This window comes from Lutjanus erythropterus, chromosome 9 (assembly GCF_056507025.1).
Source record: "Lutjanus erythropterus isolate fLutEry1 chromosome 9, fLutEry1.hap2, whole genome shotgun sequence".
Lineage (NCBI taxonomy): Eukaryota > Metazoa > Chordata > Actinopteri > Lutjaniformes > Lutjanidae > Lutjanus > Lutjanus erythropterus.
This window is the reverse complement of record NC_139325.1, coordinates 9,843,968-9,870,256: the sequence shown is the minus strand read 5'-3', so window position 1 is coordinate 9,870,256 and position 26,289 is coordinate 9,843,968. Positions and strand designations below refer to the sequence as shown.

The 26,289-nt window shown below is 38.4% G+C and overlaps 2 protein-coding genes across 2 annotated transcripts in view; one reads left to right on the top strand and one right to left on the bottom strand.

Moving 5' to 3' along the window:
• Positions 1 to 754: 754 nt before the first annotated feature.
• On the bottom strand, positions 755 to 3,570 carry tstd3 (thiosulfate sulfurtransferase like domain containing 3). Its single transcript, XM_084726107.1, has 4 exons — positions 3,291 to 3,570; positions 2,987 to 3,154; positions 1,896 to 2,055; positions 755 to 1,405 (listed from the first exon to the last, which is right to left on the bottom strand). The coding sequence occupies exons 1-4, from the start codon at positions 3,427 to 3,429 to the stop codon at positions 1,348 to 1,350; spliced, it is 525 nt and encodes a 174-aa protein (XP_084582233.1). The 5' UTR covers positions 3,430 to 3,570; the 3' UTR covers positions 755 to 1,347.
• A 361-nt stretch (positions 3,571 to 3,931) lies between these two features.
• Positions 3,932 to 26,289, top strand: part of usp45 (ubiquitin specific peptidase 45) — a 46,539-nt gene continuing 24,181 nt past the window's right edge. Inside the window, exons 1-8 of the mRNA XM_084726106.1 lie at positions 3,932 to 4,284; positions 5,608 to 5,718; positions 6,172 to 6,341; positions 8,390 to 8,490; positions 8,915 to 9,015; positions 21,490 to 21,641; positions 23,870 to 23,965; positions 24,272 to 24,402. Of these exons, the coding sequence (XP_084582232.1) occupies positions 5,616 to 5,718; positions 6,172 to 6,341; positions 8,390 to 8,490; positions 8,915 to 9,015; positions 21,490 to 21,641; positions 23,870 to 23,965; positions 24,272 to 24,402 (854 nt within the window). The 5' untranslated portion in view covers positions 3,932 to 4,284; positions 5,608 to 5,615. The remainder of the gene's footprint in view (positions 4,285 to 5,607; positions 5,719 to 6,171; positions 6,342 to 8,389; positions 8,491 to 8,914; positions 9,016 to 21,489; positions 21,642 to 23,869; positions 23,966 to 24,271; positions 24,403 to 26,289) is intronic.

Genomic DNA, 26,289 nt, shown 5'->3' with positions numbered 1-26,289 from the left:
CTCGCCTCCAACATGCAACTGTTGGCACAGACTGCTTCTTTCCACAGTCATTTATTGCATTTTATGTTTCTCTAATGTAACAGGCCAAATTATAGGGTAGTAGATGTAGTTTGATGCGTTAGACTCAGGGACATGTTTTTACAGTTAAATATAACCATAAACAATCACTTGGGACTTTCCTTGCCTGCTTAGAGAATATTGTTTCATATGATCAGAAATTAACACTTCTGAGCCAGGTTACTTACTCATGCATCTGGAAAGTCACTCAACGGTCAGCTTCCTCGTCAGAGACAATTAACCAGTGTGAACAAGCTTCCTCACAGTTTTGTGAGGCGCTTGGATTTTTTTTTAAATGAATCTTTACTAAACTGATCACGAGAATATGATTTGTGTAGTGTGTTTGAACTTTCAGCTTCAGCTGTAAAAGGGAACATTAACAGGGAACAAGGTCCATGGCCGTGGATGACCTTGTGTAATAGAGGCATTCTTCTTGGATGAAACACATTCATTGTAATGGATGATGAAGGAACTTGTTAATGTTCCATGGAGGGTGGGTGGCAAATTCATACTGTGACACACTGGATATTAGACATGGCCCTTCAATACCATAGATCATCTCTCTCCTGGTGGCTGTCACCTCACATGCCACTGTGCTTATTTATATCACAATTATCCAAATGCATGTCTTCCCATGTCCTTTTTAACAGGCCTGTCAGACATTGTCCACAAAGTGTAAAAAAACACAAATCAATTATTACTGTAAATCAAAAACTATAATTTCATTTATTGAATAATGTTGGCAACAACAGCACTGACAGATCTACGAGCGACAAGGTATTTATTTAGTATATACAACACATCAACTGAAAGTTGAACTGTTCATATTGTGCAATGAAAGACTGCATTTGAATTCACAATCATACAGTTAAGTAGTCATTTGCATAGATAGTCTGGAAACAGAACTTTTAGCACTTCATTGTCTAATAATATTGGTAGTGAGCTTTAGAGTAATCACTGGTTATACATGTTTGTTTAGAAGTTGTAAAGGGTTTACAAATAGTTCTACAATGAAATTAATTTACACATGAATTCAAGTAATACTGCAGTCATTTTGAAACTTTTTAGCAGCAGACATGTGATTGCTGATGTTTGCTGAGCCCCTTCGTTTTAGTCTTTGGGATTCACAGATGAAGAAAAAACTTAAATCACTGGCTCTTAAAACAAAAGAAAGTGCACAAACTTTTTACAAACCCTTTACAAGACTCCTTGTCACACATTCCGACTCTCTGGCGATTTTTTTAAAAAGAGCTTTACATAATATTTCTTTTCTGTTTAATTATTCCTGGATCAGTTATGTTGCTCATGTTTCACCCAGTCTTGCCATCCTCCTGGGTAATGCTGAACACTGAAATGGGGAGAAAGAGAAAGAAAACGAAGGGACTGTCAAAAGACATGTGGGCATTTGTGTTTGACTTTACTAACACATAATAATGCACTGCACTTAATCATTTCATTGTCAGTCTCTCAAGCTAAGTGAGCTTTTTATCTTCTTTTCATTCAGATACTGGAGATATGGTATGTGGCTGCTCTCAAAAGAATGACAGGTTGGCATTATGCAACAAGAGGTTAATAACCTCATGCTGGAGAAACTTAATACTGTCTCGTGGTGAAGTAAAAAAGATATAGTATTCATTTGGCCAAATTTAGCCATAAAAATGTGCTAGCTCTCTAGACTTTGTCCAGACTATAATAAAGGCAAACTTTATGAATAAACAACAAGAAATCTTAGTCAGTATGTCCTATACATGACTACAAAAGTTAAATCACTTGTGCGCTTAACAATGAGGTGAGAAACAATCAGTTTGACAGATATATGCCAAGAAAACATGTCTCACTCTTTGTATCCCAGCAAGACTGCTGCATCGAGTGCATGCTTGCTCCTGACCCCTGCCAGACAGCTGAAAACGATGTTATCTGTTGGCTGTGGCATATCACCACCATACTTTTCTTTGAACTCTTCCGGATCCAACTGGAGGGCGGTGCTCACCTGTCCCACTGCAAAGTCAAATAAGATGAGTAGTACTTTGAATATGTGCTGTCAGGTAAAAACACAAACCAAAAAAACTGTGGTGTTCTAATTGGTGTCAAAGAATTGTACCTACACATCTGGAATATCTAAGGTATGTTAACTTTCAAAAAATTAAGAAGCATGTCCTCCCACATACAATTTACCAAGTTATCTGCAGGTGTCATCCATGTTGAATTCAAGATTTTATATTGGAATTTTGGACAACATATAAGCCAACACCAAAACAGACTGATGTAGCTGTACTAGGGCAATATTGGGCCAATAATATTGGCCTACTGATATATCTGTCTGGCCCTTTTCTAGATATTTTTAATTTGATTGAGAAAGCAATAATGAGGCAATTTTGCAATTAAATAAACTTGCCACAATTAAGGCCTGGAATTAGAAGCTGGGACAGAGCAAAAGAGCAGCTACAACAGACACCATGATGTATGCTTTGCTTGACATACTTTATTTGATTCAGGACATTCCTTGACAGGGCTGCAATGATTAATCAAATATCAAATATCAACCATTTTAGTAACTGATTCATCAGTTTGAGAAATTTTGTAAGAAAAAAGTCAAAATTCTCTGAACATTTTTGTGACAGTAAACAATATATCCTTGGGTTGTGAGTAAAACAAGATATTTGAGGAAGTCAAAAACTGATCAACATTTTTCACCATTTCCTGACATTTTAATATAAAAAACTATTAACTGAGAAAATAATCGACTGATTAATCGACTATAAAAGTACTTGTTAGCAGCATCCTGATTCTTTGATTTGTTCATGACCTGCAGGCAGTACAAACGATTGGATACTACGTAGTGTACTGAGCTAAGTGGATGTGATATAACATTACATCCCTGCCAACCTATCTGTAATTTTCTGTGTGTTTTAGGTGGAACAACACTCACAGGGAACGTTAATTGACCCGGGGATGAAGCCGTACTCCCTGAGCTCCCAGGGCTCTCTGACATCTATAACTACAGATTTACGGCCAGCCAGGAGCTGCTTCAGCTGGTCATAACTCACATCTGTGCTGGGTGGTCCTGAACTGAACCTGCGGTGTAGCCACTCTGTAGCTGAAAGCAAAACAAACAACAGGTCACACATATGAGAACATGGTAGTGAAGCCATGAGTCAACGAGTTAACACTGACATGGGCAGTGCAGACAAGCTAACAAGTCAGTAATAATGTAAGGTAAATGTAAAACTCACTTATGCAACCAGGGTGAGTGTTGACTAAGCTGGACACACAAGTACGTCCTCCCTGGACGGAAGCCGCGGGCAGGACTGTGCTGTTCCACAACAGCCGCGGGACGAGCCCTGTGAACCTCCAACACCTCCTGAGAGCCATATGTGATTAATTCAACCCTGCACTAACACTTTGTCTACATAAACCCGTAATTACGCACTGCTACTACGTGAGACGACCATTAAATTCACACTGCTTACCCTCACCCTGCCGACCTGCGCGTGCGCAGAAGTACGGGTCACTTTAAGGACAAAAATGCTTTCTCGTTTGACTTCAAATCAAATCGAACGTCATTAACCTAACATTTCAGAGTCAAGCCATTATCAACACACATAAGCGGCATGTGCACTAGTTGCTTAATTTATTGCACTAAATAATAATAAAGACTTTAAATGATGTGTTCGCAGTCGTGGGAACGACAGAAAAGGGACGACCGTACTGCAGAACCTATCAAATTAATTTTCAACAACGTTACATATTTTGGGACTCTGTTAAGAAAATTTAATAAACGCAGTTCAACGTGTATTATACAATGCTGGAAAAACACTTCAATGCCTCAGAGCCTATGTATGTTCAGAACATGCGACGCTCTGTCAGTGTTAGTGAGATTTTTTACTGTCCTTGAATGCAGCATTAGGCCAAACTGAGCTGCCGTAGTGCGTCACATGTTGACGAGGGTTTGCTAGGTGATGCTACCGAAAGCTTGACAACATTTAGAAAGTCAAAGGCAAAAACGAAGAATTATTGAGATAACTGTTCACTTGTTGTCGTAACTCTGTACTTAGCTTTGAAATGCCATAATATCCCATTGTATTGTTGGATAAAACACACCTGTTAATGTTGTATTTATTCTGACAAGCTAATGTAGCTAGCTTGTTTGCTAGCCAGGAAGAGTTGACATCTCACCGTTGGCTTCAGCTTAGCTAACATTGTCAACATAGGAGCTAAAATAAAGAGGTGAGTTCATACTGCTTCTTCGCCAGCTCTAACTATTATAAAGATATTCATTCATTGTCTGAATTTCCTGGATAAACGACAAAGAGGCCTTGCATGCTTTCCAGGGACGGAAGCTAACTGAACCTTCTTAACCGTGTTATTACCTAATACTAGGTAATTGTCTTAAATGTATTGTCAACTGTTATCTGACTGCCTATATTTACACCCAGTGAGATACTGTGCACTCCGTGAGTAAACTGACAGTTTACACGTCGCCTGCTGTTTTGGCTCTGCATTGTATAATGGTTTAGAAATAGTATTGTGACTGTGGTTAAGTAGTGACTTTCAGCTTTAAGGGTACCTGAGGGTTGTCCCATGTATATTAGGTGAGGAGTTTTGGAATAGTTTCAAACCGGACACCCCCCCAACTTTAGGGCAATGCAGCAGGATGATCATCTTAAATCTATGAGCTATCATGGAAATATTATCACCAATCAGTATAATTTTCTTTGCAGGTCAAGTAACTCACTCTTAATCCACCTGAGAAGGTGTTTCACCTGTTAAAGACTTGATTAAAGGTGTAAAACATTCTTCATGCAAGAAGTGAACATAGCAGCAATACAGGCCTAACATCCCCAGGGAAGATATCAAGTATTGACTGATGTCTGAAGGTTATAAACATTAGGGAGTCTTTAGTTTGCATTTGACTTGCAAATACATTTGGAAATGATGACTTTACTTTTGTCCAACTAATTTATGCGTATACATATACAAAGAGTATAAAGGAAACACAACAATAAATGTTATCATACAAATACTTCATGCCTGCTGTGTATCAAGTTCTCAGAGTATTGTGGTCTTCAATAAGTAATTGGATCATGGCAGTTATAGCTTAATGCAAGCTTTGCTAGTACATTCAAGTATCTCTCTCAAATGGATAGTTCACCCCAAAACCAAAAATATACTTCCTCTCTATTAATCAATCTAGATTGTTTTATTTTGTCGTGACAGCTCATATTATAATGGAACTAGATGGCACATGGCTTGTGGTACTCAAAACTCCTTAAAAACTCATTTGAAAAACTCAGAAGCAATGTCTATTGCTAAAGGTCATGACTCACTTATTCGAGATAATCCATAGACCTTGTTGTGAGCAGTTTCATGTAGGGACTGCCTTATTTCTAGTTCTTTCTACAGTAGAAAGAAAGTTATTTATTTGGATTAATAGCACTACAAGTCAGAGGAAAAATATTTATTTTTGATTTTGAATAGTTTCTTTAGAAGATAGTTAGAAGTTTTTGTAGTAACATCTATTGTATGTTGATCCTCCATCTATCCATCCAGAGCTCCAGATGCGGCTAAAGGACCCCTTCTCTTTGAAAGCCACCGATATGACTAAGCGGACTAATAAACCGCGGAAACCTCGAGATGAGGAGTCATCAGATGAAGTCAGTGGTAAGTCACTGAAGCAGCACAGGGCACCAGGTAGACTGAAGTTAGTGCTGTGAGATTTAATTAGGTAGAGTCCAAAGTTAACACAAGGGATAATGAATGGGATTAACTCTTTAGTTATGCACATAAAGCAAGTTTCATATTTTAGGCACATAATAGAACATTTTGTAAAAAATATTCAGCAACTTCATATACATTCATACATTCATACAGTACATTCATTCACTGCCCTTGACTATTTCCAGCATTGTAAACACAACACTGCTTTCAGCTGAAATCACAATGAAAATTTTCATTTCTTGCCTACTTTGTAGAACTATGAGGTTTTATAAATATTCCTACTAGACTACGGCAATAAGCTGTGTGTTAGTGAAGCCCCATGACAAAAGCGGAATGTCCATTATATCCACGGGGAATTGATCATGCAATGAATAGTACATTTTGTTTTTTAACCAGGGTTGACTTGCCAGCATGTGAGTAAGGCTGTGGACTTGAGCTCAGTGAAGAAATCACTGCTGTCTAGTGTGTGGTTGATGTGCTCCGAGTGCCTAAAGGAGAGAACCATGATCGATGGAGAGCCAGCAGCATCCCATGATATCCTGGTGTGCTTAAAGTGTGGTTTCCAGGTAATAATAATATTCAATGCAAACACAATACATAACACATAGTGGGTGGGGATGAGCAATATAGTGGACATTATTGATATATTTTGGATATTTTTTATCATACATCATACAAAATGGAAGCACACAGAGGGAAATTATCATTAATAACCTAAATCAGTGTTTCCCAACCCTGATCCTCAAGGCACACTGCCCTTCATGTTTTAGATGTTTCCCTGCTCCAGCACACCTGATTCAAATGATCAACTCGTCATCATGCCTCTGCAGAAGCCTGACAACAACCTGATCATTTGAATCAGGTGTGCTGGAGCAGGGAAACATCTAATCATGCAGGGCCCCGTTTCCCAGAGCCTTGGTAGCACTACGTGCGTCGTAAGTTGTATTTTAAGGTCTCCCTTAAGGTTACGGGTTGTTTCCCAGGGTTGGGACAACCTTAAGGGAGACCTTAAAATACAACTTACGACGCACGTAGCACTACAAAGACTCTGGGAAACGCGGCCCAGGACAGTGTGCCTTGAGGACCAGGGTTGGGAAACACTGACCTAAATAACAGTAATGTTAATATCATGGTCTTAATTATTTTATGTATATCTATTTGGCCCTTTTACTTATATATGTAAAAGAAAGCAGGCATGCTTTAGGACCGTGCCAGCTACTAAAATATTTAGTGCAAATTAGGGCTGGGCAGTATATCAATATTATATTAAAATTGTGATATAAAACTAGATATTTTCTAGATATTGATTTTGGATATCTTTATATTGTTGTATGGCAGAAGTTTTGTCTTTTTCTGGTTTTAAAGACTGTATTACAGTAAAGTGATGTAATTTACGGAACTTACCAGACTGTTCTAGCTGTTCTATTATTTGCCTTGACCTACTTAGTCCTTATATTCTCATTACTTTACCAAAAATCTCATTGTGTTAATACTCTGTTAAAGCACCTATGGTCATCCATATAACTTTGTAGCAATATCAGTATAGTAAGTATTGATATCAAGGTATGTGGTCAAAAATATCAAGATAGTTTATTTTTGTCTTGCACTGCCCTTGTGCAAATTTGACTGGCACCTACATTACAATAGACAAGTGCCTAGAGTCAAGTGCATGTCTTCTTGGGTCTTAAATTAGAAGAATTTGAGATACATTTCCTACATTGTAATGATGACAGATAAATCTTGATGTATCTTTTTTTTTTCAACAGCACAGAAAATCATGAAATAATGCAACTTTCATATGTTATTGTGACTTGTGTGATGGTTGGGTCTGTGTGTATGTGTGTGTGTGTGAGATGGAGTAATAGAGAGGGAGGATAATCATTCGATCAGTCACGGGGAATAAATGCATATTGAACAGGACTTGCAAGCAGGTTTTAACAGGGTCCAAGCAGGTTGTGAAGAAAATATTTTTAGACCAGAAGACTAGACATTGATGACCTGAAACATTAAAATTCTGAAAAAAAATTATTTGAGATAATTGCTGCTACAACATTTCCTTGAGGTCAGTGAGTGTCATCACATGTCTGAGTAGTGGCAGGAATTCACATTCCACCTGCTACCACTACATTGTCCACTTTGGGATTTAAATCTATGACCGTCTTATTTAGTGGTCTAAAGACATGTCCTACAGGACAGCTGACACAAACATGTTACTGAAAATACTTGATAATGCAATGAAAGAATGTTTGTACTGGTCTGTTAACATTTAATAACATTTACTCAAGGCTGCTTAATTGAAAATTTAGACAATTTAAAACAATAGTTGATCCACAGAATTATTGTTCTAGACAAGCACCTTTGTAAAACAATTCAAGAGATAAATATCTACATTATAGTGTATTTTGTCAATGGTCTTAAAAATGTAAGATATACAATATAAGACATGGGTTTTTACACTTACAACTTTCACACTGCTATATCCAAATTTGGCTTTACTGAGATGTGGATGAATGACAGTTTGTAAGCATGGATATATGTACTGTGGGCCTCAATTTATTTTGGGCTTGTTAACAAAGATTTTGAGCTGTTAGTGTTTGTTTTAACTGTCTTACAGGGCTGTAACCAGTCAGGGATCCAGCACGCTGTAAAGCACCACCAAGCTTTCCATCCAGAGTCTCACTGCATCACTATCAGCTTGAGCACGTGGAAGGCCTGGTGAGAAACCTCAAAAGTGCATTCACTGTAAACTGTAATGAAAAAGCCAAGACTGAACACAGTGCCAGTGTGTGTCAGTTTCAGATAATATGCATAAAGGATGCAGTCAGTGTGTGGGCTTACATAGACAATACTGCACATCATAGGTGTGTGCTGTCTGAAAGTCTTCCTGATCCTATTTCAGTTTTGAAGCTTATATATTATTTTATACCATTTGAGTATGAATAATAAGTCTTTACCAATAACTTATTGGTAAATGCTAATTTCACTCCGTTATTATTGTATGTCATTGTGTTTATAATTGGTTTCCACTTCAGCAAGTAATTTTGTTGTCAAATAATGATTAATTTCAACATTGGTTTTAAATTCCACTGCAATTTAAAGTCATTCTATGTTTGTCTATGTTTCCTCCTCATTGTAACAGGTGTTTTGAATGTAATGAGGAGCTCTCAACTCACTGCAACAAGAAGGCTTTGGCTCAGACCCTGGACTTTTTACAAAAGCACTCTGTCAAGGCAACATCAGGTAAGGTGTTTGGCCTCCTAGAGGTCTGCCCCCCTACTGATGTTAATAAAAGCTTGTCAGATAAAAGCTTTTATTAGACACGTACATCCTCACTGCAATTTCAGCAAGGCTGAAGTTAGTTCAGTTGGAGTTTTTTACTAACATTCCTTTAATTTAACTACCATGTCTTCATTTAAAGTAGAAAGTGACTGACCTTGAACATAGACAACTTTTATAATAGTTCATAATTCTATGTAATAATCTGCTCTGGTGAACCTCAATGTTTCACATGCTTAATGTCTTAGTGTTCACTGTAAACCATTAGGGCTGGGCAATATGGCTTATAAATAATATCTCTTACTTACCTTTTGGCAGAATATATCTCAAAATACACCTTACACATTTTTGTAAAAAAAAAAAAAAAAAAAAAAAACATTTTGTAAATGAGTTGCTGGGTTATCATAATATCACAATATTTTTGACCGAATACCTCAATATTGATATTTATTGATATTGCAACAGTATGGTAGGGGTGACTATTGGTTCTTTCACAGAATTTTAATACAATGAGATTTTTGATAAATAGTCATCAGTAATATGGATGTAATGACTAAATGGGCAAAGGCAAATAATAGCAGCTAGAACATCATGGCAAGTCCAGTTACATCATTTTATTGTTGTGCATGTATTATTTTTTCATACTAGTATTTTTAAAATTCAGGTTTTAAGACAACTCTAGACTCAACCCTTGTGCACCAGAGTCTAACGTTACGCTGCATATTTAGATCAATATTGAGATCATGATTATTTAACATGATTGCTCACTGACTTGCATCATGCATTTATCAAAAAAAAAGTTTTTTTCAAAAGTTGAATTCCTTGAAATTTAAAAATTATTCAGCTGACAAAAATGTCGTATGTACAGCATGAGCTTCACCGTTTTCTTTTATTTGGTTCTGTCTGTGTAAAAGTTTTCTCTAACTCATTGAGTAGTGAATGTGCTTGGTGACCAGCGCAACTGTCAGCTTTGGGCATATTATGCACACACAGTTGTCACTGTGGAAAGCTGATACGTGTGCTGCAAGTTGTCATTATGCTCATGCTCTCTTCTAACTTATTTGTATGAGGGTCTGGGACTGCCACAGTATGTAACGACTGTCCCTGCCTGGTCTCTCAGCATAAGTTCACTGTGTGTGTGTGTGTGTGTGTGTGTGGGTATACGTATATGAGTTTTGGCTTTTAGGGAGCCTGACAAGGAAAGGCGTCTGCTGGATTTATAACACAACACTAGACTAGAACGTCATCGTGAAACAGAATTTGGCACATAATCCTTGTAAGACAGAATCCTAATTGAAAATAAATTTGATTAATTAACCAATTTATCTGCTCACATAGGTTCAAATTTAGTCAGTTATTCACCCACCAGTCAGGAACGGACTGCAGTACACCTGCTCCCCCTGGTGGCAGTGGCCATCTGAATCTCTGGATGTAGCCTGTCATTCTCAGTGTAGAGACAACCTACATGTGTTTGTATGATGGATGAGACCACTCTGTGTTATAGGCATCATTTCTTACAGATGCAACAATTTTGATTTATTAAGCGGTTGAGCCTGTTTTCAGCCCCTCCGAATGACATAAAATCACAACACTGCATCTTTGACACTAAAGAGCAGTGTAACTGTCACTAAAAAGTAAAAATACGTCACATACATTGTATATTGTATATTTACTTACAGTAAAATCATGTGAAGAATTAAGAGTTTGAAGAAAATTAGAGTTGCGTTGCAGCAGGTTATCCTCACACTGATACTTGAAACCCTGACTTTCTACTTTCAGTCTTATGTCCTCTCACCTCACTCAGGCCACCTGAGCCCTCCTCACCCAGTCAGTCAACCATATAGATATCAACCCCCAGCCCCCTCTCCGTACTTACACACTCTTGCACCGTCTGTTCTGTACCTCTCCTACTTTGTGCTGGCATGCTGAGGGGCCTCCTAACAGGCTGTAGCTGATCTGGATGGTGGGTAGCACCGCTTTCGTTCTCACTGGCTGCCTCAGCTCAGCCCAGTCGCAAGTGGCCAGAGGCCAGCTGCCCAGGCCCGGTCAGGCTGGTCCACTGTCAGTCTCTCAGCCACAGCTTCAGAGTTGTAGGATTGATGCTGCAACAATCCACCCACCCCCACCCCACCGTCACCCCTACCCTACACGTCGCATGACTGCACACATTAGAGGAATTAGGCACTTGAGCGATGCTTCCCGGCTGGGTTCCCTGAAGAACAAGAGCAGCTGCGTGGGGTTCAGCTACTGCTCTGCCGTTCTTTGTCTTTCCATCGCTATCTGTTTCTGTCCCTTGCTTCCTCTGTCGGGCAGCTTTATGTCTCACCACCTCTGGGCCTGTGTGCTGCACTAGTGGGAGCCAGGGTCCTCAACAAGTCAGAGCAACTGGATCCTAACAGCTGGAGCGCACTAACTCTCAGAGGACACACATTCACAGATATATACACACACACAGAGTGTAGAAAATAATGGTCAACTCCAGCTATAGCCTATTTTCTTTTGACCTGTATTATACATTTGATGGCCATTACAAATTTTGTATGGGGATTTTATGTTTCAGTAATAAACTTTTTCATGGCACAATGTATTCTTTGCAACAAAGAGCACAAGCTCTCCCTGGAACAAAATTTGAATAACGTTTATTTGCCAAGTACATTACATACCTGAGGAATTTGCAGATTCTTTGAGTAAAATGTGTTTTTAGAGGGCCTATATAGTTTGTGTTATCCAACTACACCCAGGCACACAGGGTTTTAGAAACAAACAGGACCTCACAGTGCACAAGAAATATCTTATTTAAGTATTTAGAGATTAGACATATTGAACAGTTGGTTGGCAAATGTTTAAAATTTTCCATCTCCCTCAAACAAGCACTTCTTTCAAAGTTAATTTTATCACTATTATTGATTTTTCATGTTTCTTCATCACAATATGAAGTTTTTGAAGATAAACTAATGCAGACCAGTTCTTTCAGCCAGATAAGCAAAGAAGACTCAGGATGAGCAATTTGTGTGCATTTTAAATGTCTGTGTTTTGGTGTCTTTTAATGGACAGAGAGCCAACCAGTGGTCCACGTTGGTGGGAAACGATCAGCTAAGCCGGACAGTTGATACCTACAGCTTTCCCCTTTGCCTCTTTAAATTACCTGTCACCTTTCCTGCCACCCAATTGTTCCACACCGGTCGGCCAAATGGGTATAGAGGCGGGCAGCCATTGTTGCTGCAAAATAGGCGGTTGTTGTCTGTTGAGGAGCTTGTGAAATTGCATTTCAGTATGAAGGCCATGTTTTCAGAAGAAGCTGCTGTTGTACTGTTTTTCCTATAGACCCCACCACAAAAGATCCCCAGCAAGGATTTTTTTTTTCAGAATCTATAATAATTTTGTGCAACAACAGCTCAGGGTAGAAAGAAAGTCGATTAACTGTGCTCTCTCACCATCAAGGCCTTCAGCTCAAGTACCAGAGTCCCGGTAAAAAGCGAATTGACCTCAGGGAGCTAGACTCCAGCTTGTAACACAGCTGGGGAGTCTTTGTGGAGCAAATTAAATGTTGGTTCTGAATAGACATCAGAGCTTGTTTCTTATTGGAATCTGTGAATTCTGTCTTGTTTTATCGTAGTGATTGTTATCAGTGGCTATATCACCTTATCGGTACATTACCATACTGTAGGGCTGTATTGACTCTGAAGCATCATTCGTAATGTTGACATTCAATTTCTAAATCAACATTCAATCATTTGATCAACATGCTGCTCAGTGTTTTCCTGCATGTGTATCATTCTGTTTAACCTCGGTATTTCTGCACAGTTGCAGATAAAGATTAGGGTACACTAGTGTTATTACTATACTGTTTGTAGGATCAGATTTCAGTGGTTGCGGTGTTGGATTGTTTCCAACTCATGTGATCCAAACATTTCTAAGTCCAAAAGTCAAAATTCATTGAAAAGGGACAGATGTAATCATTTACAAAATTCACGACATGTTTTTATCAAACCAAATATTCTGCTTCAATCCACATTTTTTGCTATTTAGCCTTTCAAACAACATTCTGACTGCAGTCAAAAAACTGTTTGCTCTCCTGCTTGCTGCACACAGTGGAAGCACACACCTGTATTAACATGCTGGTCTAGCAGCAATCTAACCGCACCATCATTTACATGTATGTAACCACAATAACAAAAAACTATATAGCTCCAATAAAAGTCACTCCTTCAGTAACTCATTTAATGCAGTGAATGACTATTCAAATTAAGGATTTTGTTCAGTCATTTTTTGGGGGCATAATAACATCATAAAATATTACACAGACATTGAAAGCCTCATTTGAACACCTCAATAAATTAGAATATAAAAGCAGATGCAAGTTTTTCTGATGGTATAGGTCTTATTTTAAAATTTGATTCTTTATGTGTTCATTAGATTGAGATATTATTTATAGAAAAAAGACTTTAATAAGTATCCCTTTATGGAATTATTGATTTTAATTGAGAAAAACATTTTGAAACAAAGGCTCGGCCTATATCTGTGAAACAAAGGGTCTGTCCCATCTTCCAAATAAATATGACGGATAAAGATAAAACAGTAAAGCAATTTTTGTATTATAGATTTCATTCATGTGACTAAAAAGTAATAATAAAGTTTTAAATTTCTCTATAATTTGTAACATTTCCACATTAAAATGCCTGAAAGTGTGACAAAACTCAGCGTGAGGAAAACTTCAGTACATTACCTCGTCCATGAACCTGGTAAGGGCTGAATGTTTTTGAAGAATTATCTAATTGCAGTTATTTTGACTGATATTGCAATAGCAATATGATTTTGCGATATTAGAGGAAAGGATCCTTTTTACATCACTATTCACATTTTCATTGAAAAACACATTAAAACAATTATGGTGTGGATTTTTTTTTTTTTACTAAACAAAGATGTATGTAGACAATATTTAATTTAAAATGGTGTTTTGACACACATTTTGCCTTAAACAAATATTGTGCATCCTGCGATTTGAAAATTGCAGTAGACCATTTTGCGATTTTGATGAAATTTCAATTAAATTTTCAGCCATAAACCTGATTTCTGCCTGAATCACATTAGACAGGTTTTCATCATTGTTAAAAAAGTGAAAAAGAATTTCATATTTTGCATTTAAATATTTATACATTTTGTTCAAAATAGCTTTACAAAGGGATTAGGATTTAAAATTAATAAGACTACTACACACCCAGTGCAAACATACTTAATTCATTAAACACTTTTGGGCATTTTTTATTAGGGCTGCGCAACATAGTAAAAAAACAAGTCATAATTGGGATTATTTTGACTGAAATTGCAATTACAATATACGATACAATTAGCAGAAATGAGCAATTTTGCATTACAATGTTCATGTTCACTGAAAAAAAAGGATATAATATAATATTGTGATGATTTGATATTTATTGAGGTGTGAACCAAACGCACCTTTCATCTGGAGAAAAAGATTTTCAGGCCAGGGCATCTCTGCAGCACTACAGTACCTCATTAAAATGGTGCTTTCTCAGACTTTTTTCCTTTTTCAAAAAATTGCTATTTGTTGTGGTTCCGTTATTTGGATATTGCACTTGGCCATGTTGCGATTTTATTGCGATTAATTGTGCAGCCCTAATTTTTAGATTATATTTTTATCTCTACATTACACTGAGCACAAGATAACATTGTATAAAATCAGTTCCTGGCTAAATGTTACAAATAACCAACACATGAAACAAAGTTAAAGTAATGCTGCAGTTGGTCAGACTTACATTAAATTTCTTTGTTTACAGGACACCTTATTAAAATTAATAAACAATGAAATATGTATTGTTTTTTGGCTACAATGACCATGAAAGTGTCAGATTTTAAACCATAATTTGTATTTTTAAAGGGATATTGAGGGATATTTACATTCTGTTTGTCTGTGGCTGTTTGACTCTGAAGACACACAGAGGAGACACAATACCTCCTCATTATGTATTTGAACTTAAATCTAAGAGAAAGTAATTTAAGAAACAGTCAGGTTTCTAGTTTGTTCTTTTGATCTTCCTGGGATTGACCTGTCCTCCTCTGAGAGACCTTAGCAACAATGTTAGAGTTGATCAAAAGAAAAGTAGTTGCCAACTATTAATTGTTTCAGTAATTCTTCAAGCAAAATGTCAAACATTTTCTGATTCCAGCTTCTTAAATTTAAGGATTTGCTGCTTTTCACTGTTATTTATGATAGCAGGTGAAGACATCACTCGGTTCTGGAATTTCAATGAGCATTTTTCACAACTTTTTGACATTTTATAGACTAAATGATTTCTCGATTAATTGTGACAATAAATCAGATTAATCAATAATGAGCATAGGCTTAACCTTAATTGCAGCCCAAAATGATACAGTCTTGTATGGTCACTGGACTCTTGATCACCTGGCTTTCTGCCTCTGGTTGTTGATTTTGGAGAGCATAGTCTTTAGTTTACTGTCAGTTTAGCTCAACCGAGTCAGTAGCCAGTAAGATGCTTGTCCCCTGGTGGTGCTTTCATGGAGGTAATCAAGGGTGATTCTGTCTTTATTCCCACCACCGCACATGAAAGTAGGCCAGATAGTGGGGTAGCGAAAGCTGTGTGTGTGTTCTGTGCTTGTGTGTGTAAGTAACATGGCACTGGGTTCTCTTGGCCTCAGATGGCAAGGAAACAGGCTTTTCATGCCCTGCAGTCACAACAAATTAGCGAATTAATAAGACATTTGGTGTTGCCTGGCCTTCCTCTTGACTGCCTGCTCTGCATGAAGGGAGCTGGCCTTGGCCCTCCACACTGCCGCACTGTAAGTGAACATGGAGGCATAAAGCCCACTGGCCATACAATTTAACAGCCTCTCAGCCCAACTGTGAACCAGATAAGGAAGGCTATGAAAAAGCCACTCGAGAAAACCCTTTTTATGGAAATATACCTATAGAGGCTCTTGTTCTTGGCCTTATTATATCAACAAAGAGCCCATGAGAGTAAAAAATGTTGTTGTGTTCTGGTGCTCTTTTAGATTGAAGAGAACAGTGAACATTGGTGTAAAAACTTGAAAAGAATATGTTTTGTTTATGGCATTGTTTCTGGTGTGGTGTTGGCCTTGCATCAATTTAACAAAATGTCAAAACCATGTAAACACATGCATGACAGAACATTATTCTTTTTGGAAGATTTCAGTTAAGCTTGTGTTTTTTTCTTTTGCACGCACTCCAGCACTGTTCTCTGTAAAAGTAAACAAGTCCCATGTTTCTTTGTGTATCTCTTGTGTGAAAAAGAGCAGGCAGTGCAGGAGGTGTTGGTGTACATGCGTGCATGTGGACGATCCTGAGCACCGTGATGCTTTCCTCTACCCTGGGGAAAGGCTCCACAGTGTCACTGCTGCCCATACTCGGTGGCTGAGCAAGGAGGGCCAGGTGGTGGTGCCGAGTGCAGCACAGTCAAGCGTGGACACAGCGCATGCTGACATTTGCCTTCGCTGACTGCTGCAGGGAGAGGAAAAATCTGCTTTTCCATATGCTTGTGCTCGTTGCAACCCTTTCCTCCACCCACTGCCCCCTCCTGCCCTCCTCTGCCCCCCTCTCCCCAGTCTCAACCAGATGGCTCCCTGAACATTGTTTACCTTGGGTGACGGTCCCAGATGCAGAGTGTGTCCATCGGCATCCCCATTCCGCCCAGTTAGTTTCCTCATTCCTCTGCTCCCTCTTAGCTCAAGTGCCAGTCGCAGCAGCTCTTACACTCAAGTTGCATTAAGTGTGTTGATTTTGTGTCTCTGCTCACAAACACCACAACAAGCACACACACACTCATTTACACACTCTTTGTCTCTCTCACTTTCTCTTTTGCTCAGTTGTTCACACTTGCGTGAACACATCTCTTCACACCTTCTCAGTCTCATACCAAATCCAAAAAAAACAACAACATTTTTTTCCTGATCAGGACCGTGGTCTTTCCCCATCTACACTTGTTTTCCATGCATTGTGTGTGTTGACATATGGGAGCTCCCTTATGGCTGCATATTGAAGATGGAAATGGGCCTCCAGATGTTGCCGGCACAGAGGGCCAGATGCATTTAGCACCACTGGGTGGAGCGCCACAAAAGCACGTCGTCCCAACAAGCTGAACCTCACCCCGTCTTTAATCCCCAAACTACAAGACAAGCCTACTTCATTTCAACATCGGTGTTTGACATTTTTCAGTTGAAATGATGTAAAGTTGGTGCAGCCAAGAAAAATATAATAATGCTGCAGGCCTGAAAGAGACTATGTGCTGTATGTATGTGTGTTCAAGTGATTGTGTTTTTTCTTCTCAAATCTATTTAACAGAAAAGTTGCCCTTTTTACCCCCATTCCTTTGAGTGGAATTTGATTGAGAGTATAAAATGCAAATTGGCCTTGAGGAGGAAAAGCTGGCTGGGTAGCGGCCAGCAGTGGGCTTACCACTGCTGTAGGCTGAATAGCTTTTTCAATAAATGTGTTGTGCACAAGGAGTGGTTCTATGAATGAATATGTGCTAAGGCAAGGCCATTTTTGTGTTGAGGAGAGGAATGGTGAGAGTAAAGGTGCAGGTTGTTATGATGATTATGATGGTTTACGGTTCAATTGAATTTCCTTAGTTTGGATATAAGCGGGGTCAGGCCACTGACCTTGCTGCTAGCCTGCTCTCTTGACTGGCTTATATGGGTGAAGTGCTCGTGGACCAAACTCTTTTTGTGTTTACCAGCGTTAAGTTAATTTCTCTCCAGCTTGTGAGCTTTAAGGTACTGGCATCAGTCCTTGTAAAAAAAAATAAAAAATGCCATTTTGCACTGGAAGGTCTTGTTATTGGCTAATGACAAAGGAACTTGTACTAAACAACAGAAGACTCATTGAATTCTTTAAGAAAATGATTGTACTTTTATCAGTCATTCAAAGTGTACACCGTGATGGAGCAAGAAATTTCAAACCTGGAGTTAATGTCCATCTTCTCCGGAAAGGTAGAAAATCAATCTAAAAACTTAATCATGCACTTCATAAAATTGTCATCAGGATTGGAAAAAATACAAAAATGTGATGAACTTTTTTTTTTCCATATCACCCAGCCCTACATGAAGGCAGTACAAAGAGTGTAAAATGTGTTATTTATGCAGGAAGGGAAGAAAATCTTCTCCTGTCTACTCTGCAGATCTTTAGGATTTGTTTGTTTGTTTGTCTTATTGTGTAATGTGATAGAAGACCCCTTGTTTTACACCAGTTGAATTAGAAGTGCCCATCTTAAGGAGCTGTTAAGTGTTTACTTAAGACCATATATGCTGCAAACTATGCAGTATTTGTGGCTAACTAATTACACATTGTGTTGCGCTCAATGTTTGTTCACTTGACTTGGAAAAAAAAAGAGCAAGTGAAATTGGCACTGACACCATGTGAGTATGTTCATGGTTGACCGATATGGGTTTTCAATGGCCGATGCAGATGTTTAGGGAGCAGGGCAGTCAATGACATGTGTGTGTCTATATTAATGCTAATTTCAAAACAAAGAAAAGTCATGTGTAATTCAGTTATTCCATGCACATGATAATATAATATGCACGGTTATCTTGGCCAGTTTTCGATGGAATTTTTAAGTTAATTAGATTGGAAAATACATTGGTTTATGTTGTAGATTTCAGAACATGACTATTTAAAGGATGAGTTATTCTATACATTATCGTATATATATCTAAAGCTTGCAACATTAGGACAAGAGATTTAGATTTGCGTTCATTCAGGGTTGGAGAAACGTGTTAATGTTTAAAGAAGATGATAGCGATTGATAAAATTTAGGTCAACATTTATAGCAGGATGCATGAAAGTTAACTTTTTCACTGCCTTCCCAAAACTCACAAGGGGGACCACTAACATCATTCTGCAGCAGTCACACTGACAAGGCTGACTGCAGATATGTCTGTGAGTGTAGACATCCACCAATGCTCATTATCTCACAATGTCAGATAATTGGCATGATTAAACAGCCGACTGATTAATCTGTCTACGAGTGATATGTAGGTACCACTATTTTAAGTGAAAATGCAGCCATCCTGTGGAACCCTTTTTTTCCTTTTTGGTGAAGTCTCTGTAAAGACCAGTAAGATACTGTTGTTCCATAGAGAGTCCATGTATTACTATCCTGAGCTTGTCATTTATCACAGAGCGGATGATATCCTGCATGAAGCTAAACTCCTGAGATTTTCTAACTTCTCCAGTATCACATTGATTGAACACCTCTGCCTCAATTTACACCTCCTAGAGTTACTTATCTTCCATTCATTGCTTCACTCATCTCTCTCCCTTAACTTTAAATCCATTAACACCACCTCCATTTTTAATATTCAGTCTGAATGTACTGTCATAGTGTATTCACACAGACATTTTTTCCCTACTGCACCTACTGATTTTTACAGAATACAGAAAGTATTGAGACTTTATTTACTTATTATTTGTTGATTTATTAATTATGGTGCCTAGAGTAGGAGACTTTAAAAGTGCAATTTGTTCAGCATGTTTTTACTCTGTTACTTTTGTGGCTGAAATTCAGCAGATTCCATTACAGTGAAATTTAGTATTTTGTTCTACATTGTCCGTTATCTGTGGTTTCTGTGAATGTGACTGTAGACTGTTACAGTATAGAAGACAATGGGGATATTAGAACAGGTGTCTATCAGCAGATACTCTGTACTAAATGACTCTGCTGTTGCTCAGTGGCAAAAAGCTTAATGACAACTTTTTTCTGTCCTGGGCGTTATGACACTTGGGTAACAACGCAAAGTTTAGGAGAATGTACTTTTTCACATTAGCCATGATTTACTTCACAATAATGAGTAGCAGCAAAAGTTGCTTGTTTGACCCAAAGCTGTAGCTTTAATCTCACTGTAATCTCACTGTATTGATTTTTAGCCTGGGGACCAGACAAATCTGCTGAGCTCATGTTTTTGTTCTCTCTGACAGATAATTTATTTATTTGCAAATTAATCTGACAATGCCATGTTAAATAATTTTGGTTGAATACAAATCATTTCTTTTAACTCAGCTGCTAATTGTGTACATGGGGGCTTGACCCTCCTCTACCATGACCTCCACTTTCAAGATCCCTTAACAGTTCACAAATCAGTAGCTACTGAAACGTGCAAGTTACAGAGGTAATTTATTTGTCATTCGACAACACGGGATTGTATAACAAAATGCTAGCTCTAGTCCCTCTATGCTACTCAAACTAAAACAAAAAACAAAACTTGAATTACAAAATATGAATAAACTAGTAAGCTATTTTTACGGTGGCATGCTGTTACGACAGCGGATACTTCTATATCTCTTATCAAATGGCAGCAGGTGAACAGGATGTGGCAGGGTTGGGTATTATGGGTATCACAATTTCAATATGAAATTGAAAATCAATTGAAATGAGTTTTCAATCTCAGTAAATTGATCAAAAGGCAGAATCAGTGATTCTGTCAGTTTTTTTTTTTTTTAATCTCCATCCCCACCTACTTGCAGCAACCGGCGTATGTCTGAAGAAAGAAAGTACACTTCAGAGGTGACACAGTGTAGCTTACTGGCAGTTATATCACACTTGACGCCATATAGACTTCTTTTGAAAGAAGAATTTGAAAATGTAAATGACAGCTGTCGGGGCATAAAACCAATGATTGCATTTTAGTATCTTAGTATCTGAGTTTTCTTAACCAGGGTTGAAGTATGTCCATGATGTCTAGGACAAGCTCTCTGTGATTTGATTCCCAGGAACCTAAATCTGCTCACCTTCTCCACCTCAGCTCCATTGATGTAGGGGCTCCACTACCACTTGTCAAAAACATGTTATTTGTTGTTAGCTGCAGATGCATCATCAGCTCGCACAGCTACCTACTCTTGTGTGTCCCCAGCAGACTATGTGTATGACACAGTTAAATTCTGACCACCTGTGTCTGAGTTTCTGCGTAAGGTTAGTTTTCATTGGTGATCAGAGTAACAGCTGGCTCTGGAGAGCCATCCCTCCAACCCCAGCCCCCATCCCTCCCTCACTAACCAGCGGAAACTTCTACAGCTGTCATCTGCTTTCCCAAATGACCCAGCTTTCCTTCCAGCTGCCATCCCAGCACCCTGCTCCCAGCCCCAGTCTTGCTTCAAGGCTAAGCCCAATCTTTTCTATATCCTGCCGCAGTCCCAATTTCACAGAGGCAGAAATTTTCCAGCTGCAAGGTCAACTTCCACCAATCAAATCCAATCACAACCAAGTCACAACCCAGCCACCATCTCAGCTGTGTCTTTAGGTTTGGCTGCCAAGTCTTTGTAAAGCTGAATCAGGGTTTAGAAACATATTATTTTATCAATTTCGAGCACTGTCCACAGATGTACAATTTCGACGGTTTCTATTGCTATGCACCACTGACCTGTTTTGTTTTCCTGTGTTCCAGGAGCATCACCTAAAATCATCAAGTTGCAAGAGGAGCTATCAGATTATACGGACCCGCCCAGAGGCAAGAGTCCAGCCATCAATAGCACCTTGGTCCCTGTCAAAGGCATAAATAACCTTGGTAACACATGCTTCTTCAACGCTGTTATGCAGGTTGGTATGTTTATGAGTCAATTCAAGCCCAAATATTTTCTTTACTCTTTGGGAATAAACCAAGCTTTTAGAAAATGGTGACATGAAAAAAAAGCTCAGCATATGGCTAATTTTTGTCATGCATTGTCAGAGCTTGCTACCGAACTGCATTGCTTTTATGGCTCTGACCAAATTGTTTCGATCTTATATAGTTTTGAAATACACCTCATGATTCTGTACCAAATTTCAATACTTAAAGAATAAATCTCATCTGCATCAGTGGACGAATAAACACACAGCATGCTAGTATCAAAATCTAATAATGCTGGTGATTCACTGTCTAATGCTTCACATCAGAGAGGCATTCAGGAAAATTATGTTTAATTATTTTTTAATCACCACAGTTTGCGCTTCTTGTTAGCCATCTAGTGTGCAGCTAACCTGTTAGCTCATCTGTGAATCCATGCACCACATTGTCCATTCAGATGGAAGCCCCTGAGCGTCCTCTCCTTCAAGGAGGATAGAGCATTTCATGATGTTACTTAAAGACCAGAGAGAAATACCTGGAGTTGAAGGTCAAACCTGGGATAGCTGCTCTTTAGCACAGAGAATATAAGAGGTCTCACTCAGCCATTATGTCAGAGAACCATAAATGTCATCTACAGTCATTCCCTTCTTTTTCTTCTCAGGATTAAGCAGACTACTGTTTGTTATTAATGTTCCTTTTGACAGTTATTTTTATTTAGTCCAAAACTGTACAGGTATTCTCTCAATGTCTTCATTTAGCCCAGTTATCTAGGCTTAATACAATATGCAGAGTAAAATTTGCATCACCTTCTGAAGTGTGCAATTGTACCATATTTTTTTATAATCATAGTCTTCTTTTGTTGAAACAAATTTTATGAAATTGGTATCGAAAAAGTATTGTTTAGGAACTAGTGTCCAAGTCAAGGTATCAGTATCGGTACTGGTATCTACAATTTTTGAACAATACCCAATCCTATGCATTATGAAATATAATACAGTGCTATTTATTCAGAATAAATACCTCAGGAAATTGTTTAAGTAGGTGTGATTAAATGTGTCTGTCATTATAAACCTGAAGCACAATTTAAAGAGGATTTCTCACTACAGATAACCTGCTTGCACTGCTCTATCTCAAGAGACCTTGTGATAGAGTGGATATCCCTGTCACTCATTAGGCTAACATGAGAATATGAATATTTATGCCTTTACAAAACATTTCTCAAGTGCTGCTTCTTACAGGTCTGGCATATATTAAACAAGATTACGGTCTTACAATGACTGTATGTGTAAACAGGCTAGGCCTTAAGGTCATTTTGAAGTATATTCAGTGCAGCAGTAAATGCAGTGCTGGCTTGGACACATTCACCTACCCACACACGAGTGGCACTCAGTTGGTGCAAAGCATGTTCAAAATACAACACGGCTATAGAGCCTTCGCAGTCTTTCTCTGGTCGTGTCATGGTGACTGCAAACTGACATGCCTCTTCAACAATGAAGCTGTTTTTTTTCCGCCATTTTGTTAATCACCCTCAGGGCCTTCCTTGTTGATTGAAATTTGAGTGAGCGCGCTTTACATGCTTTTCCCTCCCTCTCCCTGTCTGTTTGTATTGTCTCCTTGAAAATTGCAATCTTTCTGGTGAAAACACATAATTGTCAGAGGACGAGCTGTGTCTGCATTCACAATGCCAGCTCCATTGTGTGTTTTCCATAGCAACTGTCTTCATTGCCAGGATGTGACAAAACAAATATCTCTTGAAAGGGAAGGAAAAGATGTTTCTCTAACATGAAGGGACAATGACTGCTTCAGGCTATCTCCTCACCAAGGATCTTCTCCACATTTCAAACTCACAGATCATAGATAGATTTGAAAGCCTCTTTCAGAATAATGAACTCGCCACAAGTTTCCTAAACACTACTAAAATGGTGATAACATTTCACAGGGGTATTTTAATTGACCAAATTGAATTGCCACAAGCTAAGTGTGGATACATTTTCATATCTGTGAAGCATCATAACTTTTTTGTTTTCATTCGATGAATAGTATACTAAATGCATATAAGGAGTTTGATGATCAACTGATTTTTGTGTATGGTGTTTAGCTATTTAGCATTTGTTGATCTTATGTTATACTTAAACAATACCTTTACCAAATGTCATTCTGTGTGCAGATGATTTAAAATGATGATAGAAACTGTCTGAAAATAATTCTGCTGTCCCCACAGAACCTGTCTCAGACACACATGCTCATTGACCTCATCCAGGAAGTGAAGGAGAAAGGTTACAAACTGAGGATCTGCCCACCTGTCGAGACCAATCTGGTACAGTTTGCTATCCATCTCGTCTACTTTTCTAAAGCCTTAGTCTGCTCCAAACTAAACAATTTAATTCAAATAGGGTTGGGCGATATATGACATGCTGTGCGATGGTAGAATTGTGTCCACTGATAGAAATATGGCAATACTGTTTCCACCATGGCTGCTTACCATGTGGCTTCAATGCACTAAGCTTGTAATGTAGATGGTGATATTAGTAGTTTTCAGCCCCTATCTGTATGCTGTTTTGTTAAAGTCTTTTGAAATGTGGAAGTAAATGTCTGATTTTTATTTGGTCTCTTCATATTCCAGAATCCATTGACAGTAACGCTGCCCAGTCCAGAGCCCCTGACTGCGGCCATGTTTCTTTTCCTCCAGAGCATGAAAGAACCAGGGAAAGGTCCACTCAATCCCAAGATCCTCTTCAACCAACTCTGTCAGAAGTAAGGCAATATTGTTCATATTGATTTCCATAAAATTGGCCACTAGCTTCAGACTCGTGCGTGTGTTTTTTTTTTTTCTTTGGGGGGGGCTCCATCAGCCTGAACATGAAGAGTTCCTGCTTTTCTCCATCTGTTATCATATTAAACCACCTTGGACTTTGAAAATAATTTTTCACCACTTTCTGACATTTCTAGACATCGCAGCCCTAGATTAAACATGACAATGAACTAGTCTTTGTTATTTGATACATGCTAATAAATAAAAATATTTGTACTGGGGCAATAAAAATTGATTTTGGGCAAGTAGATTTCTGACCCACTTGTACAACTGGGCAAGTATGAAAAAAAAACATTAATGTTGATCCCTGCATAATTGTTAGTATTGCAGTTTTCCATCGTAGCAGCAGCAGTTTACAACACAGGAGCCACAGCTTTCACCTGCTTTCATTCCATCGCCACAGTTGTTATGGCCACTTTAACCAGCCAGATCCAGGTAGCACCTGGTCCCAGCTGAATGCCTTTCTAAGCTCAACATACACAAAACAGACCAATGGCACTGTACCTTATTAAATGTGTAGCAGCAACGAGCTATTTTCCTTTCTGCTACTTGCCACACTGCTGTGCCACCTGTGTCATATTTGATCCAGAGCAAGGTCTAACAGGCTGTGTGCCAGGCACAAACAGCCCTTCATTTGTGAACTGAACAGTTTTTTTGTTCTCTTTTATGAACTGTGTGAATGTTTGGTCGGCTGGATTCTTGTTTGAGTATGGTGCACTGCTGGTTAGGTCCACCCTGTGTGTGTGTATGTGACTGGGAGGGGGGGTCTTGCACTGTTTAGTAGTGCAGGTGGGTGACCAGGACATTTGACGTCGGATGAGTGGATACGTCTCTGGTGCAGCTTTGACAGTTATTCTGGTACCTAGCTTTCATCAGAAAGGCCTCTGTGTGTGCGTTTGTGTGTGAGAGTGTGTGTTTGCAGGCTGCCACCTCACCTGGTACCACCTCAGCCTGCAACACACATGCAGACAATTGTGCATTCAGACAGCAAGCATTGCACACACCTTCATGCATTCATTTGCGCTAATTTCAAGTAGGGCTAATCTATTCCACTGACATGCATCTGAATAGAGAGACATGACTTTAAGCCTCAGCACCCATTACTCACATGGTGCACTTATACCACAAGTGAACTTTTATTAAGGTCAGTATGTAATTGTTTTGTTCATCCATACAGTTAATACAAATATGCAGCCCTTGTATCCACTCAGCCCTCTTAAAAAAAGTGTATTTCCTATTAAGAACATACTTGCATAGTAGGGGTGTAAATGACAAGATTAAAGCACTTTCAAGGTATCTCAGCAAAAAAAAAAATTTCAGACTCTAACCCTTTCTCGTTGCCTTCATCTTCATTTTTCTTCATCATTCTTCTTCACCATAGCCTTCACCTAAATTATTATACATACAATTACAAATTCCTTTCCTTTCCAGTAATATTGTCACTTTATTTTATCAGCTGTTCATATAAACTTTTTGATCATGAGTAAGGGATAACCAGAGGACTTTGTCAGCTATAAATGACAATATGATGATAATTTTCATTTGAAACATTAAAATATTTTTAATATTGGTTTATTGGTTTGTTTTTTGTGTATTTAAGGAACTTAAGATTCCCATATGAGGAAAATGTTAAGTACCAGACTTCTCAAGGGAATAAAACAGACAGCTGCTCTTTTGTCTATGTTCAGGTTTTATTATTTTTGATTGACTGGTGTGCAAACAGTACACCTTAATTTGATATGTTTGGAAGCAGTTTATTATTTATGCATTCAGCTATATGATATATTATTTAAAGCTGTGTTTGGTTTTTAATAGTCAAAAGCAGATAA

What these genes read in the sequence shown, in the direction of transcription:
- tstd3 (XM_084726107.1), bottom strand. Translation starts at nt 3,429, where the DNA reads ATGGCTCTCAGGAGGTGTTGGAGGTTCACAGGGCTCGTCCCGCGGCTG. An exon ending in CACTCACCCTGGTTGCATAA is followed by an intron (nt 3,155 to 3,290) that starts GTGAGTTTTACA and finishes TTTTGCTTTCAG; the next exon opens with CTACAGAGTGGCTACACCGC. An exon ending in CGGGTCAATTAACGTTCCCT is followed by an intron (nt 2,056 to 2,986) that starts GTGAGTGTTGTT and finishes TTGACTTTGCAG; the next exon opens with TGGGACAGGTGAGCACCGCC.